The sequence below is a fragment of the Castanea sativa genome, chromosome 3 (genome assembly GCF_040712315.1).
Source record: "Castanea sativa cultivar Marrone di Chiusa Pesio chromosome 3, ASM4071231v1".
Taxonomy (NCBI): Eukaryota; Viridiplantae; Streptophyta; class Magnoliopsida; order Fagales; family Fagaceae; genus Castanea; species Castanea sativa.
In genome coordinates, this window is record NC_134015.1 from 2,822,671 (window position 1) to 2,847,719 (window position 25,049).

Consider the following 25,049-nt stretch of genomic DNA (forward strand, 5'->3'; position numbering starts at 1 on the left):
AAAAAAAAAAGTGGCCATGTAGTGCCGAAATAGGAAAAAAAAAAAAAGGAAAATTGGCAATAGGGTTGCCGAATAGGGAAAAAAAAAAAAGGAAAATTGGCAATGGGGTTGCCGAAATAGGGGGGAAAGGAAAAAAAAAAAAAAAAAAAAAAAAAATGGCAATGGGGTTGCCGAAATAGGGGGGAAAGAAAAAAAGAAAAAAAAAAAGGAAAATTGGCAATGGGGTTGCTGAAATAGTGGGGAAAGAAAAGAAAAAAAAAAAAAAAATTGGCAATGGGGTTGCCGAAATAGGGGGGAAAGGAAAAAAAAAAAAAAAGGAAAATTGGCAATGGGGTTGCCGAAATAGGGGGTAAAGACTAAAAAAAAAAAAAAAAAAAAAAGGAAAATTGGCAATGGGGTTGCCGAAATAGGGGACAAAAAAAAAAAAAAAAAAAAGGTGGCTATGTAGTGCCACATTTGTTTTTTTTTCTTTCCCCCTATTTCGGCAATCCCATTGTCACATTTCATGATTTTTGGTTTTTTTTTTACTATTTCGGCACTACATGGCCACTTTTTTTTTTTCCCTATTTCGGCAACCCATTGCGAATTTTCCTTTTTTTTTTTTTTTTTTTCCTATTTCGGCACTACATGGCCACTTTTTTTTTCTTTTTCTTTCCCCCCTATTTCGGCAATCCCATTGCTGTAATTCTCTCTTTTTTTTCTTTTTTTTTTTTTCTTTTCCCTCCATTTTCGGCAATGGGATTGCCACAAACCATTTTTATTTTTTCCTTTTGGCACTCACGCGCATGGGCACTCAGTGAAGCGGGCAGGGTTTGGGCAGAAGGAATTTCGGCAACACTGTTGCCGAAATTCTCAAAATTTCTCTCTCCTCAGTTTGGATTTTCTCTCTCATACTTTTCTTCGAATTTCGGCAACACTGTTGCCGAAATTCACTCTCTCTCCTCATTTTCCCAAATAACTTCGAACAGTGACTATAACCCCAAAAAACTTCATTTTTACCAATATTTACCCAAAAGACTCCCATAATATCTATCTCTCTACTGACTATTTGGTGAGTTGTTCAAAACTCACCGTTTTGTATATTACTTGAGCTGGTTTTTCTTTTTTCTTTTTTCGTCAGTACACCAGTTTCGTTTCTTATCTTTTTTTTAATCTTTTTCTTTTTTTTAAATGTTGAGGGACATGGTACGTTTATAACATTTTTATAATAAATTCTGGATAAATAGGTTGTTATTTTGCTATTATGGATTTGCAAAAAAGTAATTTAATTTACTGATTTAAATTAGAACCAATAATAACTTACCACCTATGATTTGTTGTGAAAATATTATGAATATAATATTTTACAAATATTTATATACGTTTACACGGCATTATTATACTGGAACAACAAATTTTCACAATATTTATTTTCACAATTATTGATGTGTCAATTTTTTATGAGTCTAAATATTATGTCTCACTTTTCCTGCTCCATTATATATTCCACAAATAAAAACATGCCACATATCCATATAATTTATTAAATCCTAAATTTATGCATTCTATTATTTCAATTTCCTAAAATAAATAAATAAACAACCCATCATATTTAGGTAATTGAGATAATAGAGGCATAAATTTAGCATTTAATAAATTAGATGGACATGTGGCATATTTTTATTTATGGAGTATATACTGGAACAGGAAGAGTGGGACTAACCACAACTGAAAATAAATTTATTTTGAAAATATTGTAACATCGTGTTGATGTCACAATATTTTTACAATTGCCAAGATCTTAGTTCCTTATAGATTTAAAAAAAAAAAGGTGAAGTCCAAACATTTTTACATTAATTTCATAACAAATCGTAGGTGCCAAGCTACTATTGATGCATAAAAAAAATGGCTAAAATACAAAACTGACCCTCTAACTTTCTTCACATTTTATTTCAGTCCTCTAACTTTGTTTTCGTTCATTCCAATCCTCTAAGTTTCAGATTTATTCAATTAAGGCCTTTACCGTTAACTTTTGTTAAAATTTTTTGAAAAAAAAATCTGAAAAATATTTTTCAATCATTAATTGAATTTTTTTAATTTAAAAAATTTGAAGAAAATTTATAAAATTGAAAAATTAACTAAAACATATAACAAAAGTTGATAGAAAAGCTTTAATTGAATAAACTTGAAAGTTAGAGGATTGAAATGAACAAAAGCAAAGTTAGAAGACTGAAATAAAATTTGAAAAAACTTAGAGGGTCAGTTTTGTATTTTACCCTAAAAAAATTGATATCGATTGTGGACTCAATTTAAAATCAGTAATAACTTGTCATTTATAATTTTTTGTGAAAATACTATAGAAGTAGCATTTCTTTAAAATAAATAATAAAATATCATAACGGGACCTACAACTGAAAATAAATATTGTGAAAATTTTGTAACATTTTATTGCATTCCCAAACTTTTTTTTTGGTTTAGTCAAATTGGATGAGCCATTCCACTCAGTCTTTTTGGGCTGGTTTTTAGTTTTTTTTAATACACAATTTTAAGAGGTGGTCACAATTTAAAACCAGTAACAATTTGCCACCTAAAATTTGTTGTGAAAATGTTATAGACGTTAATATTAAAATATCAAATAGACCTACCATAGCTAGAAATAAAAAGTATTATGAAAATGTTGTGACATTTTATTATATTTCTCCCAGTACAATTAAAAAGTTCGTCAATTTAAGCCGTGCCTTTACGGCTTTAGGGCATTTGTTAAAAAAAAATTTTATTCACCATTACAAGAAAATTTTAATATCACTTTTATGAAAAATATTAAAAAATTGGTCAATAAAATTAGGTTTTTTTTTTCTTTTTTCCTAAGAAGTTTCTAAAAACATCTTCAAAAAAAATTTAGTTTACCAAAAATATAGCACCAGAAATAAATGTAGAATTTACTATAACTCTCTCACATGGTTGATTATGAGTTGTAAAAAAAAAAGTTATGAATCCATGTGAAATAACAGGCACCAATTACAATCTATTAAATAAGAAAAATCTGGCAAGAGTTGTGAATTTGTTTGCCAAACTAACAAGAACTTAAAAATTTTAGTTCCACCTAGCATTTTTTATTAGATAAAAGCGACATTACTGTCACCTCAGCAGGATTTAATTAGAACTAGATTTTAGTATTAGGGCCAGTCCTAAAATATTTCAAAAGAGGTGCTATTTTGCTAGAAATGGCTAATCAGCCAAAATTGCCCAAGGTAAGATGGGTTCTATTTGATACATAGTAGAGTTTTTTTTTTTCCTTTCCTCTTTTCTCTTTTTCATTTTTTTTTCCTTTTAGAAAACTATAATTATTAACTATTGTATATTTTTCTCCCCTTAGAAAGAACTATTATAAAAATGATTATGAAAATCAGACTTTTTAACCACGATTTCAATTTCAAAAGTATTTTAAGATTTATTGAAAGAATATAATGAAAATAAATAAAAATAAAAATGATTGGAATGTAGTAAAATAGAAATGAATTGGTTAAAAGTCTTGTAACTTAATTCTATAGTCAAATTCCCCTCTTCTATTATTGTATCTTTCAAATTATAAAAACTAAGGATAAAATAGGTATTTCCAAGTATAGTGTTTTTTTTTTTTTTTTTTAATCCAAGAAAGAAATTCTACTCTAACCTAATCTAAATGTATATGTGTGTAAAGCTCCCTCCTAGAGACTTGAACCCCAATCCTTATCCCCTACACCCCACAAACACTTATACTTGTAAAGTGACTATCGTACCAAGGGTGTGTAGTAAGTATAATGTTTCTAAAAATAATAGATTACACAAAAAAATAATGAATCAATTGACTTTTAATATATATATATGAATGAATTACCTTTTTTTTTTTTCGCCTACGAAACATTGAATAATGTGAGCCATCAAAATCATATATATGGTCAAATTTATGTCCTTCAACTTAGGTCAAATTCATGTACTAACTATGAGCTACAATGAGAAGAGGAAAGCAACTCCTAGTAACAAGGGGTTTTTTGAGAAAATAATTTTATTTGGATATTAATTATTAAAAATAACATTGTGGTAAAATTATTTGGAAAAATCACCTCTTTGAGAATTCTGTTTTGAAAACATGATTTGAAGGGATCATATCTTGGTATTTCTTATGGAGACATTCAAGTTTAAATTCATCTCTCCAATTGTAACTACGGAATTATATATAATTTTTTTTTAAATTTAAAAACAATGTCTCAATCACTTTCAAGTTTCAACAAGTCCACAAACCAACAATAAGTTAATCCATCTCATAGAAAAAAATACTTAGAAATGATCAAATCTTAAGGAGGAAGTTGAAAGACCAGTTAAAACATAAAATTAAGGTTTAAACCAATTTAAAGTATTATAAGGTTACAATTTCATACATGTAGGTTTAGTTCAAGTTACAGTAAAACCTCTTAACTCATATGGGAGTTCATGCTTCACTTCATATCTGGCAAGGTTCTTGACAATTAGACACATTCAATTTGGTTCTCCTCTCTCTTTTGTTTTTGTTTTTGTTTTTTTTTGTTTTTTGTTTAAATATATTTTTCTTTGAGAAATGAAATATTATTATTAAGACTCTCTCTATATGTGTGTGTGTGTGTGTGTTGAGAAGGATGTCATCTACAAGACTGAAAGTCTGAATCTGAAACAAAATTTAGTACAAGATAATGAGATATACATATTCATGGTTATTAATGGTAAATTGTCTAATTAGTAAAGCAGCATAGTTTTTTCTTTACAACTTGAAGCAACTAATTACTTAAAACTTCATCAACTTTACTGCTCCACAAGTGAAGATACACTGGAATTAAACCTACTGCATAGAACCTCCATTTTAAAATAGTTTGAAGAGTAAGCCCCCATGAGCTGCAAAGAATGGAGCAAACACCAAGGACTCGACTGCCATGAGCTTGATGAGAATATTGAGTGAAGGACCAGAAGTATCCTTGAGAGGATCTCCAATTTTGTCACCTATGACAGCGGCCTTGTGAGCATCTGACCCTTTAAGAGACCTAGTGATTTTGCATGTTCATTACCACCAGCTTGAAGTGAACCCCAGATGCGATCTATTCTATATTAGCGTATCCCATTGTATTAACATTAGCAACTGGTTCTATGATTTCATAACTTCCAAGTCCAATCAAATATTTGGAATCCTATACTCCTCTACCATTCCATAGTAGAGTACCAAAGCAATCCATAACCAAATTGCTGCATATGACCTTCGAACACTATGATTAAACATAAACCCCGTTGCACTTAACCACGTAGATAAATCAAAGCTCACCTAAGTGTTCTATTTCTAATTGGTTTCTTTTTGGTGCTTCGTTCAAATCCTTGCCTTCCTCACTAGGTGTGTTTTTATTTCTAAATTACAATTAATTATTGATAATGTTGATGTGTAAAATTGTGCAATGGTCAATCAAAAGTCAGAAACTTCAGTTTTATATATATATATAGATGATAATTTTATTTAAATATTGTGCTAATTTGGAAAATAATGAGAGCTTGAATGGCTTATATATATATATATATATATATATAGATGATAATTTTATTTAAATATTGTGCTAATTTGGAAAATAATGAGAGCTTGAATGGCTTCAATTACATATATATATATATATATATATATATATATATATATATATAGATGATAATTTTATTTAAATATTGTGCTAATTTGGAAAATAATGAGAGCTTGAATGGCTTCAGTTACATATATATATATAGATGATAATTTTATATAAATATTGTGCTAATTTGGAAAATAATGAGGGTTTGAATGGCTTCAGTTATTTTTATTTATTTATTTATTTATTTATTTATTTATTTATTTATTTATTTATTTATTTATTTATTTATTTATTTATTTATTTATTTATTTATTTATTTATTTATTTATTTATTTATTTATTTATTTATTTATTTATTTAATTAACCTAAAGACATAATTCATCAATAGCTTGGTGGTGTCGTACGTTTGTGGCCAACTGATCTCAAGTTCGAGCCATTGCTTGGTTTGTTTGCTATTTACATTATTAAAACCGTAGGAGCATGATATAAATACCACATTTCAGATAAACTGATCAATAGCTTAGAGTTAGTTCAAGGAAACTGCCCTCAAAACCGACCCGACCCGATTCTCTATCTCTCTCTCTTTCTCAATTCTCAAACTCTATCGTTTCCCTCAAAAACCAAACCGATTCTCTGATCAGTAGCTTAGAGTTCGTTCTGATTTCCGCTGCCGAATTGTTTGCTTGCTGGATCTTCAGGAAAATGGGTACGCTTCTTCGTTCTTCCCACGCTTGTTTTCGTTCTTATTGTTATTCTACTCTTTCTACTGCTGCTGCTGCTACTACTTCTACTAGTATTGCTAGTGCTAAAAAAAACCCGAATCACAATCAGAATCAAAATCAACTCTTGAAGCCTGTTAGAGATCAGTGCAAATCTAGAAGCTTTAGGAATGTTGATCATGCCTTAGAGCTGTTTGATAAAATGCTTCACACGCACCCTTTGCCTTCCATTGCCGATTTTAATAACGTGTTGGGTGGCATTGCAAGAATGAAGCATTACTCAGTAGTCATTTCTCTAATTAAACGAATCGAATCATTTGGTATCTCTCCTAATGTTTATACTCTTACTATTTTGATTAACTGCTTCTGCCATTTAAACTGTCTAGATTTTGGGTTCTCTGTCTTGGCAACAATTTTGAAACTTGGTTATCACCCAAACTCTATTACTCTAAACACCCTTGTGAAGGGTCTCTGTCTTCAAGGTAACATTGCTGGAGCTGTGAGGTTGGTCGAAGAAATGGAGAAGAATGGGTATAAGCCTAATGCAATTACTTGTGGAACAATACTAAATGCTCTGTGTAAGATTGGACAGACTAGTATGGCTATTAGGTTGCTTAGGAAGATGGAAGAAGGGAATTTTGAGCTTGATCTGACATCCTATAATACAATCATTGACAGTTTATGTAAGGATAGGTTGGTAACTGAGGCCTTGAACCTTTTGACTGAAATGATGAGTAAAGGCATTCAGCCAGACCTTTTCACTTACAATTCCTTAATTCAAGGCCTATGCAATTTAAGCCGATGGAGAGAGGCTACTACTCTATTGAATGAGATGGTGCGAAGGAAGATCATGCCAGATGTGTATACCTTCAATATATTGATGGACACACTTTGCAAAGAGGGAATGCTGACAGAGGCAAAAGAAATTTTTGATGTGATGATTGAAAGAGGAATTGGGCCTGACACAATCACTTACAATTCTCTAATTGATGGTTATTGTTTGCAAAACAAATTGAAGGATGCCATCAAAGCATTGAACATGATGGTTGAGAGGGGTTGTTCACCTAATATTGTTAGCTATAACACATTGATTAATGGATTTTGTAAAAAGAAAAGAATTGACGAGGCAACGAATCTCTTTCATGAAATGTCCAACAAGGGAGTAACTCCAGATGTTGTGACTTACTGCACTCTTATAGGTGGGTTTTGTCGAGTGGAGAGACACAAGGCTGCTCTAGTCCTATTTCATAAGATGCAGGCATGTGGCCAACTTCCAACTCCCCAAACTTATGCTGTCTTGTTAGACGGCTTGTGTAAGAATGGACAAGTTGTTGAGGCAATACAAGTGTTTCTTGAGATGAAAGACAAAACGTTGGGCAACAATATTGTGATTTACAGCATTTTGATTGATGGTTTGTGTAATGTTGGGAATCTTACAGTTGCAAGAGAACTCTTTTATAGTCTACCTGCAAAAGGATTGCAACCCAATGTTCGAACTTACACCATCATGCTCAAAGGGCTTTGCAAAGAGGGATTGATAGAAGAAGCAAGTGAGATATTTGAGAAAATGGATGGGAACGGTTGTTCACCTGACGATCGCGCATATAACACAATAATCCAAGGGTTACTGCAACACAATGAGACATCAAAGGCAATTAAATATCTTGAAATAATGGTTGACAAGGGTTTTTCAGCAAATGCAACAGTTGCAAGCATGTTATTTGACTTGTTATCATCTAATCAAGTAGATAAGAACATTCAAGAATTTCTCTTTAAGCTTGTGTGAAGGTTTTTTAGTTTCTCAACATGAAGGACAAGTTTCATATTTTATCCATCACATGTCAATCTTTAAAAGATGTGTATCATTTCAGGTAAATTTTATAGTTTCTAAAGATGGTTTTCTATTTCATTTATGTATGCATGATTGTTTGTACCTTTAACTATTCTATCTTTTGTTGTGATTTCATTGTGCACTCATGTTGTTGCTTGGAAGTTGGAACCTATTTTCCTAGATAGTTGTTTCAAAATTTTTTCTTATTTAAGGTTAATGCTAAGTATTGTGCTTTAAAATCTGGCATTTTTTGTGGGGTTATACATCCCTTAGCCAGTGGAATTAATAATAATAAATGTTCCCTCCAATGAAATTAAGTTTTGGAGTTGCATTTATGCAAACTGATGCATAACTGGCATGGTGCATGCTTCAAACTTTATATGCTCAAGATTGATTGTTCTTTTAATTGATCTATCTTTTGTTGAGATTTTATTGTGTACTCATGTTGTTGCTTTCGATCTATTTTCATGGATAGTTATTTCAAAAAATTTCTAATGTAAAGTTAATGTGAAAAATGGTTGTTCTAATGTTTGGCCTTCTTTGTGGTCATACATCCATTAGCTAGTGCAAGATAAACGTTCCCTCCAATAAAATTAAGTGCTGGAGTTGCGTGTTGAATGTTACAATAAAAATTTATATTATGCTTAAATTTAAAGTGTAGTGAATACCTTACTTCTATTTCTATGCTGAATTTGTCTTAGTTTTGCATGCTTTCCTGAACTGTATTGACACTAGACTTGGGAGTTGACTAGTTGTAGATCATATTTACTAAATTTAGTTTGTTATTTTGTGGAACGAATGAGACAATTGTAATTATTTAAGGAATACTTGTTGCTTAGTTATTTGTGCAATCCATTTGTTTATGGCTTTTGTTGCCCAAAATTCTTCATTTATGAATTCTATTTGTGTTTTTCAGTATTTTGTTCCAGACTTGGGGTTTCTCATAAATGTGTTATCTTATTTACTTATAAAAGAAAATAATTTTTCTTATGTAGATGATTTGTTTGGTGCTTAATTTGCCTGTGATTCTTTCTTTTTGGTTTCTGGGTTATGTAGAATTGGTGGTATAGATTTAAGGGTTTTGGTTTTTTTTTTTTTTTTTGAAGTTTAGAAGGGTATCTTAATTATGATATAGAAAATTTTTCTGATTTTTTATTTGATTCATGATTGAATGCAACGTCAGATTACCCATCATCTAAGTCACATTTTTGTAGTTTTAATGCCTAGTGATTTTAGAGGAACCTATTTCGATGTCCTTTGGCAATTATGTGTTCAAAGAATTTTTATTTTTATTCTCCAAAATAAGGGGAAAAAGAAGCATCATTGAGGACCTGTGATCCCTCAACCCATCGGAAGATATCTCTTCCAGATCAGATTTTCTGCCAAGCTTCAAGTCCTACATAAGTCCTTTTCTCTTCTGCCTTACCAAGGTATTGGAACCAACCAGCTGCTACCTTCTTTTCTTTTGGGCTCCAGCTCAAATGAATTTCTTGAAAATTCCTTCGAATCCCAGTCCATAATAAGTAAGCCTCTTTCACTACTTAGCAAAAAAAAAAAAAAAAATCACAGTATGAAAGAAAAGTGAATGCTTCAAGCAGAATTAAAATGAAAGAATCAATGGTATTTTTTTTTTCTTTTGGTTAAATCTTATTTATATGGAGCTTTGTTACTTTTAAAACTTGATTAGTTTCCCCATTAAGGCAGTTCAAATGTGCAAAACTATTTTTTGGTTTTAAAAAAATCTTCTTTAAGAGTAAAAGCTGCTGGAGTGTGTACATGTATTGGAAGGATATCGTGATGGAGTTGCTTCTGTTGGTGTCATCAAATAAAAAGGTATAATATATAGGGATTGATCATCTCTTAAAATGATTCTTTCTTACCAAAAACTCCTATATTAAATGTTGTACCAAGTCGAACCTCTTTGGCCTCAATTTTTCTATAAAATTCTAGTGCCTGAAGTGATGTAGTAATAACATTATACTCTCTTCTTTTTTCATCCTACTTGGTGTCTGAGGTGGCATGCACTATTTCTTTGTTGGTTGATGCTTTTTTCCAGTGGTCAATGTTTCAGAGGTCACTTCCTTGTGCTATCAATTTTTATGTTGTTCTATATATGTACAGGTAAGGTGCTAAAGTGTTACTGTGATTGCTGCATCAAAATATCACACTGTGAGGCTGTAGAGGGCAATTGGAAAAGGGTGAAAAAGAAAAAGAAAAACTACATTTGGTAGTTAGATTAATTTCCTGACTAATTTATGGTCAACCTTTGTGGAGACATTTTACTCAAGGTAGAGAAATTACTACCAAAACACGCCTTCCATGATTGATAGCAATGACCATGACAATGGTTGAGGCCAGGCATAATCTGTGCCCGATGTTAGGTTCTGGTACTACATATGACCTCCATAGGTAACTATTTATTGTTCCCCCTTTTTTTTATAATTTTTTTATCAGGTGCTTTTCTGTTAGTTTTCATATTATCTAAGAAGTGGAAGTGTGGAACATGATAATTCTGTAATTATCATTACGAATTTTTATATTACTACTATAAAAATTGCTCAACATCATTTTAGTGTGGTTATCTGAGTTTAAAATTAGTAAACAAGTTGCAATTCCACCGAAACACAGTTTGTATAGGTGCAACATCTTGGCAAGGTAATTCATAGACAGTGCAAGTTGTAAATTTTTTATTTAACAAAGCTTGATAGCTTCTAATGTATAAATCTCATACAAACATAAGTTTAACTTGTTCAATTACAATAGATCTTACAAAAACAGAACCAATTTTCATAGCATCATTGATTACTTAAATGATTGGCACATTAGTTACAAGAAGGCTTGTTGACTGTGTACAACATCTCCATCCTCCATGGGAGCAATAAAAAATTTACCTACGCTGAAAGTTTCATCGTGCTATAAAATATGCAAACAAGGAAGCAAAAACAAGGGGGAAGGCAATGAGAACAATCGCCACAAGAGATAATTGATCATGGTGAAACCCAAAGTAATCTTTTAGAAAGGCCAATACAGGTTTGGTTTCTCCAAATACCATGATGTCCTTATTTATATCTCCATATTGTGAAGTAAGCAATCCCTTTAGCGACCAAGATGTAGGAGTCAAGTAATACAACCAAATCCACCATTTTGGAATCTGCTGCAATAGTACAACATAATCGGTTCAACTATATATTCATATGTTTTCACAATCACACACACACACACGCGCACACACACACACACACACACACACTATGGCCTCAATAGAGACAGAGTCTGGCAACCTTACCGGTTCAGGAATAAAAAATCCGGCAAAAAGGTTGAATGTTGTGTAGAATCCTGAGGACAAAGTTGTTGGTGTGAATGAAACGAGTAGCATTCCAAGATAATTGTAGTACAGCAAGGAACAAAATGTGACATAGACGTACCAGGAAACCTTATAAGTTGACCCATAATATCCAATCGTTGGATATATGATCATCACGAATATGACAGTTTCAATGAAGAGATAGGGAACTTCCACTATCACCTACAAAATTAGTATACATCACTCTATAAGCTGAAAAAAGGAAAAACAAGTGGCCTTATCAATATCTAAACTCTCTCTCTCTCTCTCTCTCTCTCTCTCTCTCTCTCTACCCTTTCTTTTTTGGATCAATGGTGATAGTATACTACACAAGTGGCATTAACAACTAGAACATATACAGTAAAAAGGTCATAAATTTCTCATGAACATGTTTGTTAAACAGCCCCATATTCCACTGGGTATTCATGTTGTCACTGTCAAAGATCTAGCAAGATTCACCTTGCATAAAATTGACTTCATTTTAGTTTACAAATAATATCTTGAAATCAAATCTACCCTAAATTCAATCAGTTTCAAAGAAAATTATACCTGTGCAAGTGAATAAGCCCATGAAGAGTACATCCCTGCGAATTTTTCCCGATACATAACAGTTCGCTCTGCAGCAACATATGGTTAGACTTTTGAGCAGTTAATTATGCCCAAGAAGATCACAGTTGAGAACATTCCCCCAAATATATTGAATACATTCTGCTGGTTATTTCTGTAAGTAAAATAATAGTCAAAGCTTTTATCATGTAGAGAAATTTATATATCTTACAGATATAATCTATCTTAAGCAAAGTGAAGATCTACAATTGTAAGAATCACTTTTAACATACATCATAAGTGGCACTCTCATTGTAGTTTCACACTACAAATTCGATTTGTCCAAGGTCACCATTACTAGTAGTTATCTCATGCTATAAACATTTTTCTAAAGAGAGTGGAAAACTTAAACATATTAAAACTTACATTTTTTTCCTTGGTTTCAATATAGTACCCCAAAAATTAAAGCAGATATAAGTGCAAATACGATACGCATCAAGTTGTATGCAGGACTCCTCCAATAAGCCAAATGAGTTGTTTCCATAGGCAAGATTTGAATTTTCCCCAACCATTTTGTGAAAAGAGGGTAGGAAAATACTGATCTCTTGAATTAGGAGGTGGACTACTCAACTGCCTTACAAGCTCTTTGTTTTTTTTTGCAAATGGGATAATAGTAGGAGTCACAGTCAAAGTTTTAAAAATGACAATACATGTTAGATGTAGATCATTCATCTTAAGGGCACTATTTTACTCCACACCAACACAATAGATGGCTTTAAGAGAGATTAGCACAATCTTGATACCTTCTAACCTACATCCAGGCACATACACATAAAGAGAGAGAGAGAGAGAGAGAGAGAGAGAGAGAGAGACCTTTCTAAGCTCCGTTACAATTGAACACTAATTAAGTGAATGAATAAGTTGAGTTTGAAATGCTCAGCATGGCTTGAGTAGAAGGTTGTGAAACAAATAAAGATTTTTTACTGATATCTCACACACATTGATTGGCTCAAAATAAGCAAACCAAGGCTAATTTTCTACTTGGAATTCAGCAAAAAGCTTGTTAGGAATAGTTTACACTAAATTCACCTACAATTTGGTCATCATATGGCTACAACTTTGACATATAAAAACGACCATAACGGAGATTTTGGGAAGAGAGAGATCCACGTAGTACAATTACAACATGTCCATTCTAAAACCCTGATCTGTCTCACAACAGATTGTTATATTTTCTATTTTATGCCATACAATTATTGAGTTTGTTCCCATTGAGGTCGCATAAGGAAGGAAAAATATAATACTGGGCCACCCAATGCTTTTCAAAACAGATGCCAAGCAAATTGCTTGCTTCTTTTGATCTTATTATCTGACATTAGGAATAAGGATGATAGAATTCAGCATCATCAAAGTTAATTTTGAAATAGAAACACATTATTTGACTCATGTGACATCAAAACCAATGCTAATCGTAATTGAACTCAGCAACTCACTTGTATAAAGCATATTCCCTGTACTTCAGAGCAAAATCTATGCCAAGTTTTGCTTCTGCAGATGTAGAAGTGACGTCTAACATCCATGCTGCCGGATTGTAATTATTTCTAATCTTTGGAACTCCAAGAATACTCTGTTAGAATATAAGTTGAGTAACAAGAAGATTTATCCACTTAACTAGTTGAAGAAAATAGTATTACTAAAAGAAAGAAGAAAGAGGAAAATGCAGAGGATAAATATATTGTTACAGGAAACAGACCTCAAAATGTTCTATAACGCTACTTGAATGCTCTCCTAGTTGTCCAGAGTAAATCAAGTGTCCACCAGTTTTTAGAAGAATTAACTGCAAAAGCAAGAGAAGCATGGGATAAGTAACTCTTCAAGATACAATACTAATATACTATCCGACACTAGGTCTCACATTCTCTTTTTGGGTAGCAGGTTGGAATGGAGCTTATATAATTATAATCTGGTTGCTCTACAATGGAGTGCATTATTTTCTCCATTGTAGCCAAAAGTAAAACCTCTTAGGCCTTTACTTAGCTCTCCAGTACTTATGCATTTATTCCTAAGATTAATACAACTCCTAGAAGCAATGGAGCACCTCTTCTTGTTTTCAAAAGTAAATACTATTTACAATTTTAATTTTAAAATGTTTAAAAAATAGTTTTTTTTTTTTTTTACCTCATCAAATGCTTCAAATATGTCAATACTTGGTTGGTGGATGGTACAAACAATTGTTCTTCCTGTATCAGCTGCATTCTTCACAGCTCGCATGAAAATTGCAGCTGCTCTTACATCCAATCCAGTCGTTGGTTCATCAATGAAGATAATAGGGGGGTTTGCAACAAGCTCCACAGCTATTGTAAGCCGCTTGCGCTGCTCATTTGATAGACCAGTAACGCCAGGTATGCCTACTAAAGCATCCTTTATTCCATCAAGCTCAATGGTCTCCAGGACTTCATTTACAAATTCCTGCATGACGTGCCACAGCAGATCTGACAAATTATTATCTCAATGATGAATATAAAACCAAATCTTTGATTGATGTCAGTGCCTGGAGAACTTACAGCTTTAGTTTTTGCGTCTATCTGAGGAGACAGTTGTAGCCAAGCAGAAAATATCACTGATTCTTCAACTGTGATCTGAGGAGAATGTATATCTGTTTGTTCACAATAACCTGACACCCTAGCAAATGTTTCTTGGACCTTGGGATACCCTCCAATCATTATTTGCCCTTCAATATAGCCACTGGTCTTTCTTCCTGCTAGGACATCCAGAAGAGTTGTTTTCCCAGCTCCACTGACACCCATCAATGCTGTAAGGACACCAGGCCTCAATGCACCCATAATATCAGAAAGAATTTGGAGTTTTTTGTTGGTGAATCCATTTTCTCTCATTTCCTGGAAGCCAAAAAGAAAAAATAAAGACAGGAATTAACATAATAGATCACAGCTATCATTCTAGCAACCACCAGAAACTTATATGAAGTTAAATGTGATACCAAGGGGGTGTCAACATAGTACTGCACATCTTGAAACGCTACTTTTAAGGGTGTAAAAGGTAAGACCATCCTACCTGTTAATTAAGACAAGAAACTCATTAAAACATTGGAGAAATATTGCCAAACCCTTATATGGTTCAATACTAGTCTGTGGAGAGGCAATGATCTGAAGAATAAGCAGAAGAACAATAAAATCGATCAAACCTTTCTTTGGTTCAATACTAGTCAGTGGGGGAGAATTTCTAGACTTTTTGTCCCGATGGTTACCATCATGTGAATCTTCTGTTCCTCGTATTTCAGAGAGCTTTTCATGTGAGATAATAGCACAACATGATCCAGGAGCTGAATGTTTATTAAATGAGGATGACTAAACATCTAGCTATTGTTTCATTGCTGTTTAAGTTAAAATATAATAAAAATTAAGACAGACTTACACTTCAAGAAGCTTAACGCCAAGATGTATCGAATGTTAAATACTATTGTGAATCCAAATAGGGCACCCAGTGATATCCAATACAGATATCCGTCAAAGTATAGCCCTCGGCTTTTAAGTATTTCTTGCCCTATTGTAGCATTTGTGGAAAGCATCTATAGACAAGAAAGGAAAGTAAACTTAGTAGGTAAGACATCTATTTACTCAGGATGTTAATGTCAAAGTTAATTATAGAAATGGCAGACAATTAGAAGGTTTATAGCAGGAGTATTGGTGCACATGCCTCGCATCTAAAATTAGTGGCATACTAGCTAGTATAAGCACATAATCTGCAGTCTACAAGGTTTGGTTGTAATTGAAATATTCACTACTTTAGTTACTAGTGTATAAGGCTAGCTAAGATTTGTTAAGGAAAAATTATTGGTCAAGAATCAAAAAAATTGATCTGAGATGACTATTACAATTAATAAGTGATATTACAAGAAAATCTATTGAAGTTACAGTGCTTTAGAAGTAATGAAGCCCTGATACAACATTATGACGTACTGGCTAATATTCTAAAAGAAGACAAAAGTGGGTGGAAGTAGTTAGTGAAAAAATATTTTTGAATTCGCATAAGCTAAGAAAAAATTGGCTAAGATTAGAAAAGGCAGAAGTGAGTGGATGGAGATATTGAAGAAGGATTTGAACTTCCACACTCGAAGAAAGGTTTGGCTCATCAACTTTATATGTTGTAACAGGAAATAAGATTTATATAGTTGGGACAAAAGTTTGAGATTCAAATTAAAATAACATACGTAAATAAAGACACTAATAATTAGTGAGGACATTTGAGAATTTATCTGATTGGATTTCATTGTTGATCTCTTTGGAAGAGCCATAAAATCACCAGGTATGCCCCTTGCTCATGAGCAGTTGTATCAGCATAAAATAGACAGGATTTTTTGGTATGCAATGAGAGACTCACCTTTTGCCATCGTGGGGCAAGAAATTCATTCAATGAAAGGCCTATTTCTCCATATGTCAGGGGAGAAACCCAGAAACCCCACTTCAACCAAACAGGCATAGAAGCTGAAACAAAAAAGCACAGCTGATCCTCTCAACTGGTTATATTAGAATGAGATTGGAGAAGAGGTATGATAACCTTACGTTGAGTGATAATGAAGCCACCAAATACAGACTGTAAAAATACTGCCAAAGTACCAGCAGTCATGGCAGAAGTCTGAGTCTGGAAGACTGAAGCCACGAAACGACATATGGATACTGAAGATAAGTGCACTGCGAAAAGAAGAATGAACTGGCAGAAGAACCTGAAAACAAAGAAAATTATTAGTCATAACAAAAAGAAACTGAGACTGCTTCTGCACTTACATTCCAAAATTTGGATAGCTATATAAATTAAAGGCTAATTTCATTTATTTTTACTAGACAAGAAAGATAAAGTAAACATTGATTTCTATAAAAAATAAATAAATAAATAAAAAGAAAAAAAAAAGAAAAAGAAAAAAAGAAGAAGATAAAAATCTTTAAAACAAGAACACTAATTGATGAACCAAAAATACGGGGAAATGCACCAGTAAATTTACAAATTTTCATGTCAAGTTCACCTTTTGGCCTCAGGACTATATCCAATTACATAATAAGTAAGAGATGTCCAAACTAGAGATTCCACAAATGAAAGTGGAACCTTTAAAACACTTGCTGGGATTGCATATGCCCAAGCTGGGTAAAAACAGAATTCTTTTTGTTTGTAGAATACTTCAAGCCTTTGAAGAGTCATGGCCAACTCTGGAAGTCCGTCAACAAGAAGTATGTTAAGAGAATAAAACAGGGCACCCATATAGTAATTTGCATGAAGAACTTCAATATCCATCTGAGTCCGTAAAAATACAGTCATTGTGATACATGCAATGACAAAAATCTGCAGATAGAAGAGACCAAAGCGAGTTTCAGATTTGCAGGGCCTTTGACAAAGGAAATAAAGAACATGACTGCAATGGGAAGAATGAGAATCGGTTTTAATACAAAAGTACATTTCCTAACCTGAGTTGTTTTGAATATATATATGAAAGAATTCCTTTTCATAAGAAGAAGCTCCCTTGATGCACATGCTCTAAAAAGTTCCCATTTAGAAAGAGAATACACACTAAAGGAAATAGCGTCCTTATGGCTTTGGGATTTATCATATGGCTCCGAGAGCTCCTCATCTAGCTTCTTTCCATAAGGAGATTCCTTGAACTTCCTAGAGAACATATCAACTGAAACATAGCTATAAGGTACTTCCATGTGATACCAGTACTGTGCTTGATCTTTTCCAGAGATAACCTGCATAACGATAAGACAAAGTTGTTCTTTTAAAGAAACAAAAGCTTAAAAAAAAACAAAAAAAAAACAAACATAAGGCTTTATGCACTTACCTCTTGGACAAAATCAGCAACCCCTTTCCTCTTTGGACACCTAAAACCCCAATCCTCAAAATACTCTAGAACTTGATCACGTGGACCATGATACACAATCTTCCCTTCTGACATTAAAATAAGGTCATCAAAAAGATCAAAGGTTTCTGGTGCTGGCTGAAGAAGTGAAACCAGTACAGTAGCATCTGTGATATGCGCCATCTGCTGAAGACAAGTAACAATTTGAAATGCAGTGGAACTGTCTAAACCATTTGTTATTTCATCCATAAACAGGGCTTTTGTAGGACCTACAATCATCTCCCCTGCCAAATTTTAATTTAATTCCTTGTGGTCAAAATTGTAAGCTGAAATTGGGATTTAGCTATCTCAGTAACACTAGTAAATAACAGAACATCTATCATTCTATTATTTAAGCTACCTGTAGTCAATCTTTTTTTCTGACCACCGGAGATACCTCTCCTCATGGCATTTCCAACTAGAGTGTCAGCACCGATATCAAGTGCAAGAAACTGAGAAGCCAAGGAAGCATTACACATAAGCTGGTAAGGCATTCATCCGTATAGGAATTACAAGGTACAAGCTTTTCTTTCAGCTTAGTTAAAAGAGAGTGACCTTTAATATGTAATCTGTTTGAAGGGTTCCTTTTAGTCCTTTGACAGAAATTGCCTGTCAGAGAAAATGGTAAGATTAATATAGCAAAATATAACTTATGAATACCATCAAGAGGTTGGAACAAAAGAATCATAGAATGACATGAACGTGGTGCACAATGCTTTAAATGATCTCGCATAATAATTATCGTACCTAAAGATATTAGAGTTTTGTAACTTCAATCAATAGCTGCACTAACTTTACCATGCTGCACATTGCTTTACTTTGACTCGCATGATAATGCACATGTAGAACCTAGGATTGCAATGTTACATCTTCTAATAAAGGAACACTTTCAAATACATTGTGTGCACCATCAAATTTGCAAACAAGGAGTATGTTGAAACAAATAGACAGAGAAATTAAAGAATAAAACTATCCTGAAAGAATCTGCATATTCTCTGTATTTCTGTATATATTGGTACTGTTCAAGGAAGCATATATATAAATATGCTAAAGTTTGCCTTTGAGGATCTCTTGATTGGACTAAAATTAAGGACAAGTAATGTTCCTAAATTTTAGTTACAATCAAATGCTAACATGTGCTAAATAAGATACACCAATAACATGTGCTAAATGTAATAATATGATAAATGAGTCTATACACTAACATCTCCTTCCATACTTGAGGTGGTTTGAAGGAAGCCATCTTTAGTTTGAAGATGCGAATTGGATGATCAAACTCTTACACATTGCTATGTCTTTTGCTATGGCTATGATTGTTTCCATGTACAGCAAAGAATTTCCTCAGAGTAAGGGGATTCAGCCTCAAGGATTCCATTAATACTTTTTGACATTATCAAAATTTTTTTTTTCCATTTTCACAAAATATTTATCTAATGGATTTGGGTGGGATTTGATTCCGTTTTTTTTCCCTTCTGCTAATTTTATAGTTGGAGGAGGAAGGATTTGAATCTTGGATGTCTTTGTTGGAAACACCAGGAAATACCAATTGAGCTAGAAGGCCCGTGACCTTGTTTGTTGATCAAAACCATGGGATGTATTTTGACCTTTGTTATTAATTTCTCACATAGCCAAACCACTCGGCATGTCCCCTTCATACATATAAAGAACAGTATTTGAATGATGCTATAGCAGTACAGATAAGTTCACAGAGATGAAGTAAAAGAAGACTAGAGATGCAGTAGTTACCTTCATGTAAGTGTCTATGTCTGGATCTGGAACAACTCCAGCTTCCTTCTCCCTTTCACTGACCTCCACCATAACCTCTTCATTAGGTCAAAAACAAGTAGTATTATTATTATCATCATCATTGTTATGAATTGATAGGGAATCTATAACTGAATCATCTTTAAGGAGAATCTCTAAGGAAAAGTTACCTGCTCGGCTTCCAACACCTTGACAACGTGCTGAAAAATCCAGTATTTCTCTCACAGTCATATCATGAATGTGCAGGTCATTTTGGCTAATATAGGTTGAAGTCTTTTGGGGAACAAACTCTTCTAGCTTGTATCCATTGTAAGAAATTTCCCCAGTAATCTATTAGAGAAAAGGAGATACCAGCATAATACAACACTTACATTACACACTAAAGTATTTGTTTCACATATTTTAATTGTTAACACAAGGACATAGGTATAATTTAAGAGTTCTTCTATGGCCACAACAAAATCCTACAATATTTTCACAAGCAGCTAAGGATTTAGTTCGCTATATTCGGTGTAGCATATAGACTCTGATATTCAGTTTTATATATTAGCAGATATTAGGAAATTACCATAGTATATTTTTATCTCTCACTCTCAATCCCAACAACTCTAAAATGGTATAATAGCTAGAATTTTGAAAATTCCTCTATATTTTAGAATTTCTTCTAGGTATTTTCCACCACCCGAGCATACCAAAAATCAGCTGAAAACCCTTCTCACACTCTGCTAGAAAGTTCTTCCAACAAAGCCAATGGCCTACGCCTTCCCTCACTTGAACATGTTGGCAACTCCAGGCCACTGGTGTAGCTATCCTCTGAACATAATAGTTGTCCTCTGGTCTTCATGGACGTGGTTTCCTTCACAAGCGTATATTCCAAATTCAAGTTGTCTTCAAGTTTACACTTGATTTTGATGGGGATGTTAGAATAGATTATCATAAATACATAAGCCATGATGTATAAAACCATAGGCTATCGTGGTTTTGTAATGCATTGGACTATTGTGGTTTAGGCTTACTACACTAAGCATAATCTATTTTTATATATACACTACATTAAATATTGTAACATATAGTTCAATATAGCAAAGATGTGACTACTTGTCTTTCCGCCATAGACATAGGCCATCGAGCCGAACTATGTTAATAGATTCTCTTATTTCTACTTTCTGTTTTTACATGTTTTATTTAATTCTTTTTTTTTTTTTCCGGTTTCCCACAGTGTTCCTCAAAGCTTTCAAGCAGAGACTAATCACTATTCACGATGGGTGGGCCCATAATGGGGTAAATCGCTAGCCCAAAGAGTTTTTTCAAAGTGCTGGTGTCTGGACTTGAACTAGAGAGCTCCTAGTCAAACCCAAGACAGCCACTTTGAGACCAAGAGAGTTTTATTTAATTCTTTCTATTTTAACATTATGAATTTAAAATGTTAGGATCTACATAGGTGTTGCTTTGAGCTTTTCTTGATCTTTTTTGTAGTGATCATTCTGTAATTTGCATTGCAATTATTGTGAGTGTGAAACCTTGAGAGATTGGTTTAGATTCCCTGATAGAGCCTTTAAAAGGGTGGTCTTCCCACAACCCGGGGGACCAAGCAATAGAGTTATCCTGCAAGAAAGGCAATGCCATGTAAACACATTTCTAGCCTCATCAAAGCACATTTTTCAGTTCTCTTTATTGTTAAAAAAAATCATTGAAGCTAGGGACACAACAAAAATTGTAGTGAAATTGTAGAATTCTAGTATAATTTGGGAATGTTGTAAAATTATAGTGAATTTTTAATGTGCCCTTAAACAGACTATAAAAAAAAATTAAAAAAAAAACTTCTGAGTGTATAGTATGAAAATGTACTACAGATTCTAGAAAGTATTTCAAAGTGAAGGGACAATATTCCCCACTCCAAAGCATTAAAAATTTATGTATAGAGGTAGCGTATCAATGAAGATTTCATAAAAATGGGATAGCACCAGGTGATAAGAGATCACAGTATAATCTCTTTCCCAAGTGAAAATTCTGCTCTAAATAAGAACCTCTGATGAACAAAGCACGACAAGCCAATCACATGTCCCTCACATATCTAAACAATATACTACTAGTCCTCAAAGTTTCTTTAATACCCCAATCTAAATCATTCAAAGGTTCTTTACTTAATGAAATTTCTGTATATGATACCACTTAGAAGTATCCTGCAAGAAAGATACTATTTAAAGAAGATATAAAGACAGACCAACAAAGTGAGGAACTCATTTCAATTATTTCTGTATATAGGCTATAGCTTACCTTCCTGGCTTTATGATACCACTAACGTCATTGATGATGCTTATCTTGGTTTGACTTGACTTTACACCTGGCAGCTTAGTGAATACCTGTTAAAAAATTTACCTACACTGAAAGTTTAATCGTGCTATAAAATATGCAAACAAGGAAGCAAAAACAAGGGGGAAGGCAATGAGAACAATCGCCACAAGAGGTAGTTGATCATGGTGAAACCCAAAGTAATCTTTTAAGAAAGCCACAACAGTTTTGGTTTCTCCAAATACCATGATGTCCTTATTTTTATCTCCATATTGTGAAGTAAGCAATCCATTTAGCGAACAAGATGTAGGAGTCAGATAATACAACCAAATCCACCATTTCGGAATTTGCTACAAGAGTAGTACAACATAATCGGTTCAACTATATATTCATAAGTTTTCACAATCACGCACACTATGGCCTCAATAGAGACAGAGTTTGGCAACCTTACCGGTTCAGGAATCAAAAATCCAGCAAAAAGGTTGAATGTTGTGTAGAATCCGGAGGACAAAATTGTAGCTACCATGTAGTTTGGTGTGAATGAAACAAGTAGCATTCCAAGATAATTGTAATACAGCAAGGAACAAAATGTGACATAGAAGTGCCCGGAAACCTTATAAGCTAATCCATAATATCCAGTCATTGGATATATGATCATCATGAATATGAAAGTTTTAATGAAGAGATAGGGAACTTCCACTATCACCTACAAATTAGTATCCATTACTTTATAAGCTGAAAAAAAGGAAAAACAAGTGGCACTATCAGTATCTTAACTCTCTCTCTCTCTCTCTCTCTCTCTCTCTCCCCTTCCTTTTTTGGATCAATGGTGATAGTATACTACACAAGTGGCATGAACCAGTAGAACATATACAGCAAAGAGGTCATAAATTTCTCATGAACATGTTTGTTAAACAGCCCCATATTCCACTGGCTATTCATGTTGTCACTGTCAAAGATCTAGCAAGATTCACCATATATAAAATTGACTTCATTTTAGTTTACAAATAATATCTTGAAATCAAATCTACACTAAATTCAATTAGTTTCAAAGAAAATTATACCTGTGCAAGTGAATAAGCCCATGAAGAGTACATCCCTGCAAATTTTTCCCGATACATAACAGTTCGCTCTATAGCAACATATGGTAGGACTTTTGAGCAATTACTTATGCCCAAGAAGATCATAGCTGAGTACATTGTCCCAAATATATTGAATACATACTGCTAGTTAAATCTAAAAGTAAAATAATAGTCAAGTCTTTTATCATGTAGAGAAATTTATATATCTTACAGATGTAAGAGCATTTGCATCAGTTCATGTAAAATTTCCTTCTATTCTACATGAAAAAACCTACTTTTTCTATTTTACACACCCAAATTTACAAAACACTCACATCAGTCTGTCTATTATACACATTTATTTAAATAAAATATTCATTTCTTTCACACTTTCATCTCTCTCATAGACCCAACACAACCCGCATAGCCACCATCATCAGCCACCATCTCTCTTAAGATCGACGCCTCTGGTCTCCGATCACATCGAAATCCCAAAGAAAACCAGTAAAAAAAAAAAAAACAAACCCAGTAAAAAAAAACCAAAAAACTCCAAAGATTGGTGAGATGAGAGAATATGAGAGCTGCTCCTCGGCGTCCAAGTCTTCATCTTTGTCTTCGTCAACGTGGTGGCCTAATTTCTGCTCCTCGATGCTCAAAACAAAGCCTCAGGTTTCTTCGTCGGAGAACTCTGTTCGTGTTGTAGGAGACAGACTCATCCGGCGACTCGGCTTGCTCAATCTTGTAGGCGACGGGCTTGACTTGCTCCTCGGCAATCGGTGGAAGCTAGAGCAGGCCAGATTGATGAGATGAGAGAAAGGGAGAGCTGTGCACCTGAGTCTCTGATGAAATGAGAAAGAGAGGGAGGAGGTGAGAGTTAGTACAGAGAAGAGAGAGAAAAAACTATTAAGAAATTAAATAGACATGCTATAGTACCCGTGTAAATTTACACGATACTGTAGCAACGTGCATTTTATAGACGAGTTTATACCCACTGATATGGGTGTTTTTTTACTCAAAATGTGTAAAATTAGTGGCTTTTTTTCATTTTGCACATTTATGCATCCACTGATGTGGATGCTCTAATCTATTTTAAGCAAAATGAAGATCTACAATTGTAAGAATCACGTTTAACATACATCATAGGTAGCACTCTCATTGTAGCTTCACACTACAAATTCGATTTGTCCAAGGTCACCATTACTAGTAGTTATCTTATGCTGTAAACATTTTTCTAAAGAGAGTGGAAAACTTAAACATATTAAAACTTAAAATTTTTTCCCTTGGTTCCAAGATAGTACCCTAAAAATTGAGTGCAAATACGATACGCATCAAGTTGTATGCAGGACTCCTCCAATAAGCCAAATGTTGTTTCCATAGGCAAGATTTGAATTGTCCCCAACCATTTTGTGGAAAGAGGGTAGGAAAATATAGATCTCTTGAACCAGGAGGTGGACTACTCAACTACCTTACATACATTAGTTATTATGACGATTAATGGATTATAACAAACAACAATAAAATGATACATTTAAGAGAATATCGTGAGTTTAACTGGTGTGAGGGTAAAATGATTAAAATATGTATTTGGGCCTTGGGCTTGATTTGGTGGAGTAAGCTTGTCTAAGCAGAGCATTTGAGGCCCGCAAGCCAGTTCATGCTACAAGGGTTGGAGGAGCTGTCCGAGGAGGAGTATCTCCTCGGATGGGTCAAGTAAAAGTCATAGGACATGCCAAGGTGTTTGGAGAGAGAATTCCGGAGGATATGTTGGGTAAAGGTGTGATCTACACAGTTATTAGAAGGAAGAACGTATGAAAAATATCAGAGGGGAAAAGGCTGCTACCACCGTATTAAATACCTTGCACCTACCTCCCTGGCCGCATTAATGGAGAAATGACCTCTGAACAGTAATGTTCAGCCTTCCAGCTAGTGTTAGAAGATTTCAAGAAGGTGCTGGATGGGACAAGTATCTAATTGGAAGATTTGTGTAACACGT

General features: G+C 33.6%; 4 protein-coding genes across 4 annotated transcripts; 1 reads left to right on the top strand and 3 right to left on the bottom strand.

The window, feature by feature from the left end:
* The first annotated feature begins 6,297 nt into the window (after positions 1-6,297).
* Positions 6,298-11,066, top strand: LOC142628255 (uncharacterized). The gene is made up of 2 exons (XM_075802322.1): positions 6,298-8,185; positions 10,267-11,066. The coding sequence occupies exon 1, from the start codon at positions 6,298-6,300 to the stop codon at positions 8,098-8,100; it is 1,803 nt and encodes a 600-aa protein (XP_075658437.1). The 3' UTR covers positions 8,101-8,185; positions 10,267-11,066.
* On the bottom strand, positions 11,051-12,070 carry LOC142627908 (pleiotropic drug resistance protein 3-like). Its single transcript, XM_075801807.1, has 3 exons — positions 12,038-12,070; positions 11,432-11,671; positions 11,051-11,299 (listed from the first exon to the last, which is right to left on the bottom strand). Exons 1-3 carry the CDS (start codon positions 12,068-12,070, stop codon positions 11,051-11,053), a joined length of 522 nt encoding a protein of 173 aa, XP_075657922.1.
* LOC142628254 (pleiotropic drug resistance protein 3-like) lies at positions 11,379-19,716 on the bottom strand. The gene is made up of 16 exons (XM_075802321.1): positions 19,686-19,716; positions 18,495-18,548; positions 18,301-18,391; positions 17,883-18,184; positions 17,509-17,790; positions 17,073-17,386; positions 16,615-16,775; positions 16,433-16,536; positions 15,467-15,620; positions 15,237-15,374; positions 15,033-15,106; positions 14,599-14,931; positions 14,213-14,503; positions 13,788-13,871; positions 13,528-13,661; positions 11,379-12,209 (listed from the first exon to the last, which is right to left on the bottom strand). The coding sequence occupies exons 1-16, from the start codon at positions 19,689-19,691 to the stop codon at positions 12,122-12,124; spliced, it is 2,610 nt and encodes an 869-aa protein (XP_075658436.1). The 5' UTR covers positions 19,692-19,716; the 3' UTR covers positions 11,379-12,121.
* A 2,362-nt stretch (positions 19,717-22,078) lies between these two features.
* LOC142627912 (pleiotropic drug resistance protein 3-like) lies at positions 22,079-23,194 on the bottom strand. Its single transcript, XM_075801816.1, has 3 exons — positions 23,060-23,194; positions 22,447-22,701; positions 22,079-22,345 (listed from the first exon to the last, which is right to left on the bottom strand). The coding sequence occupies exons 1-3, from the start codon at positions 23,192-23,194 to the stop codon at positions 22,079-22,081; spliced, it is 657 nt and encodes a 218-aa protein (XP_075657931.1).
* Positions 23,195-25,049: the final 1,855 nt, after the last annotated feature.

Coding starts and splice junctions, on each gene's coding strand:
- LOC142627908 (XM_075801807.1), bottom strand. CDS start 12,070: ATGTACTCTTCATGGGCTTATTCACTTGCACAG. Junction 11,672..12,037: donor GGGCTTATTCACTTGCACAG/GTATAATTTTCT, acceptor CTAATTTTGTAG/GTGATAGTGGAAGTTCCCTA. Junction 11,300..11,431: donor GATTTTTTATTCCTGAACCG/GTAAGGTTGCCA, acceptor GTACTATTGCAG/CAGATTCCAAAATGGTGGAT.
- LOC142628254 (XM_075802321.1), bottom strand. Junction 13,872..14,212: donor TATTTGAAGCATTTGATGAG/GTAAAAAAAAAA, acceptor TTGCTTTTGCAG/TTAATTCTTCTAAAAACTGG. Junction 12,210..13,527: donor AGGGAATATGCTTTATACAA/GTGAGTTGCTGA, acceptor TTTTACTTACAG/AAATAACCAGCAGAATGTAT.
- LOC142627912 (XM_075801816.1), bottom strand. CDS start 23,194: ATGTACTCAGCTATGATCTTCTTGGGCATAAGTAATTGCTCAAAAGTC. Junction 22,702..23,059: donor GGGCTTATTCACTTGCACAG/GTATAATTTTCT, acceptor ACTAATTTGTAG/GTGATAGTGGAAGTTCCCTA. Junction 22,346..22,446: donor GATTTTTGATTCCTGAACCG/GTAAGGTTGCCA, acceptor CTACTCTTGTAG/CAAATTCCGAAATGGTGGAT.
- LOC142628255 (XM_075802322.1), top strand. CDS start 6,298: ATGGGTACGCTTCTTCGTTCTTCCCACGCTTGTTTTCGTTCTTATTGT.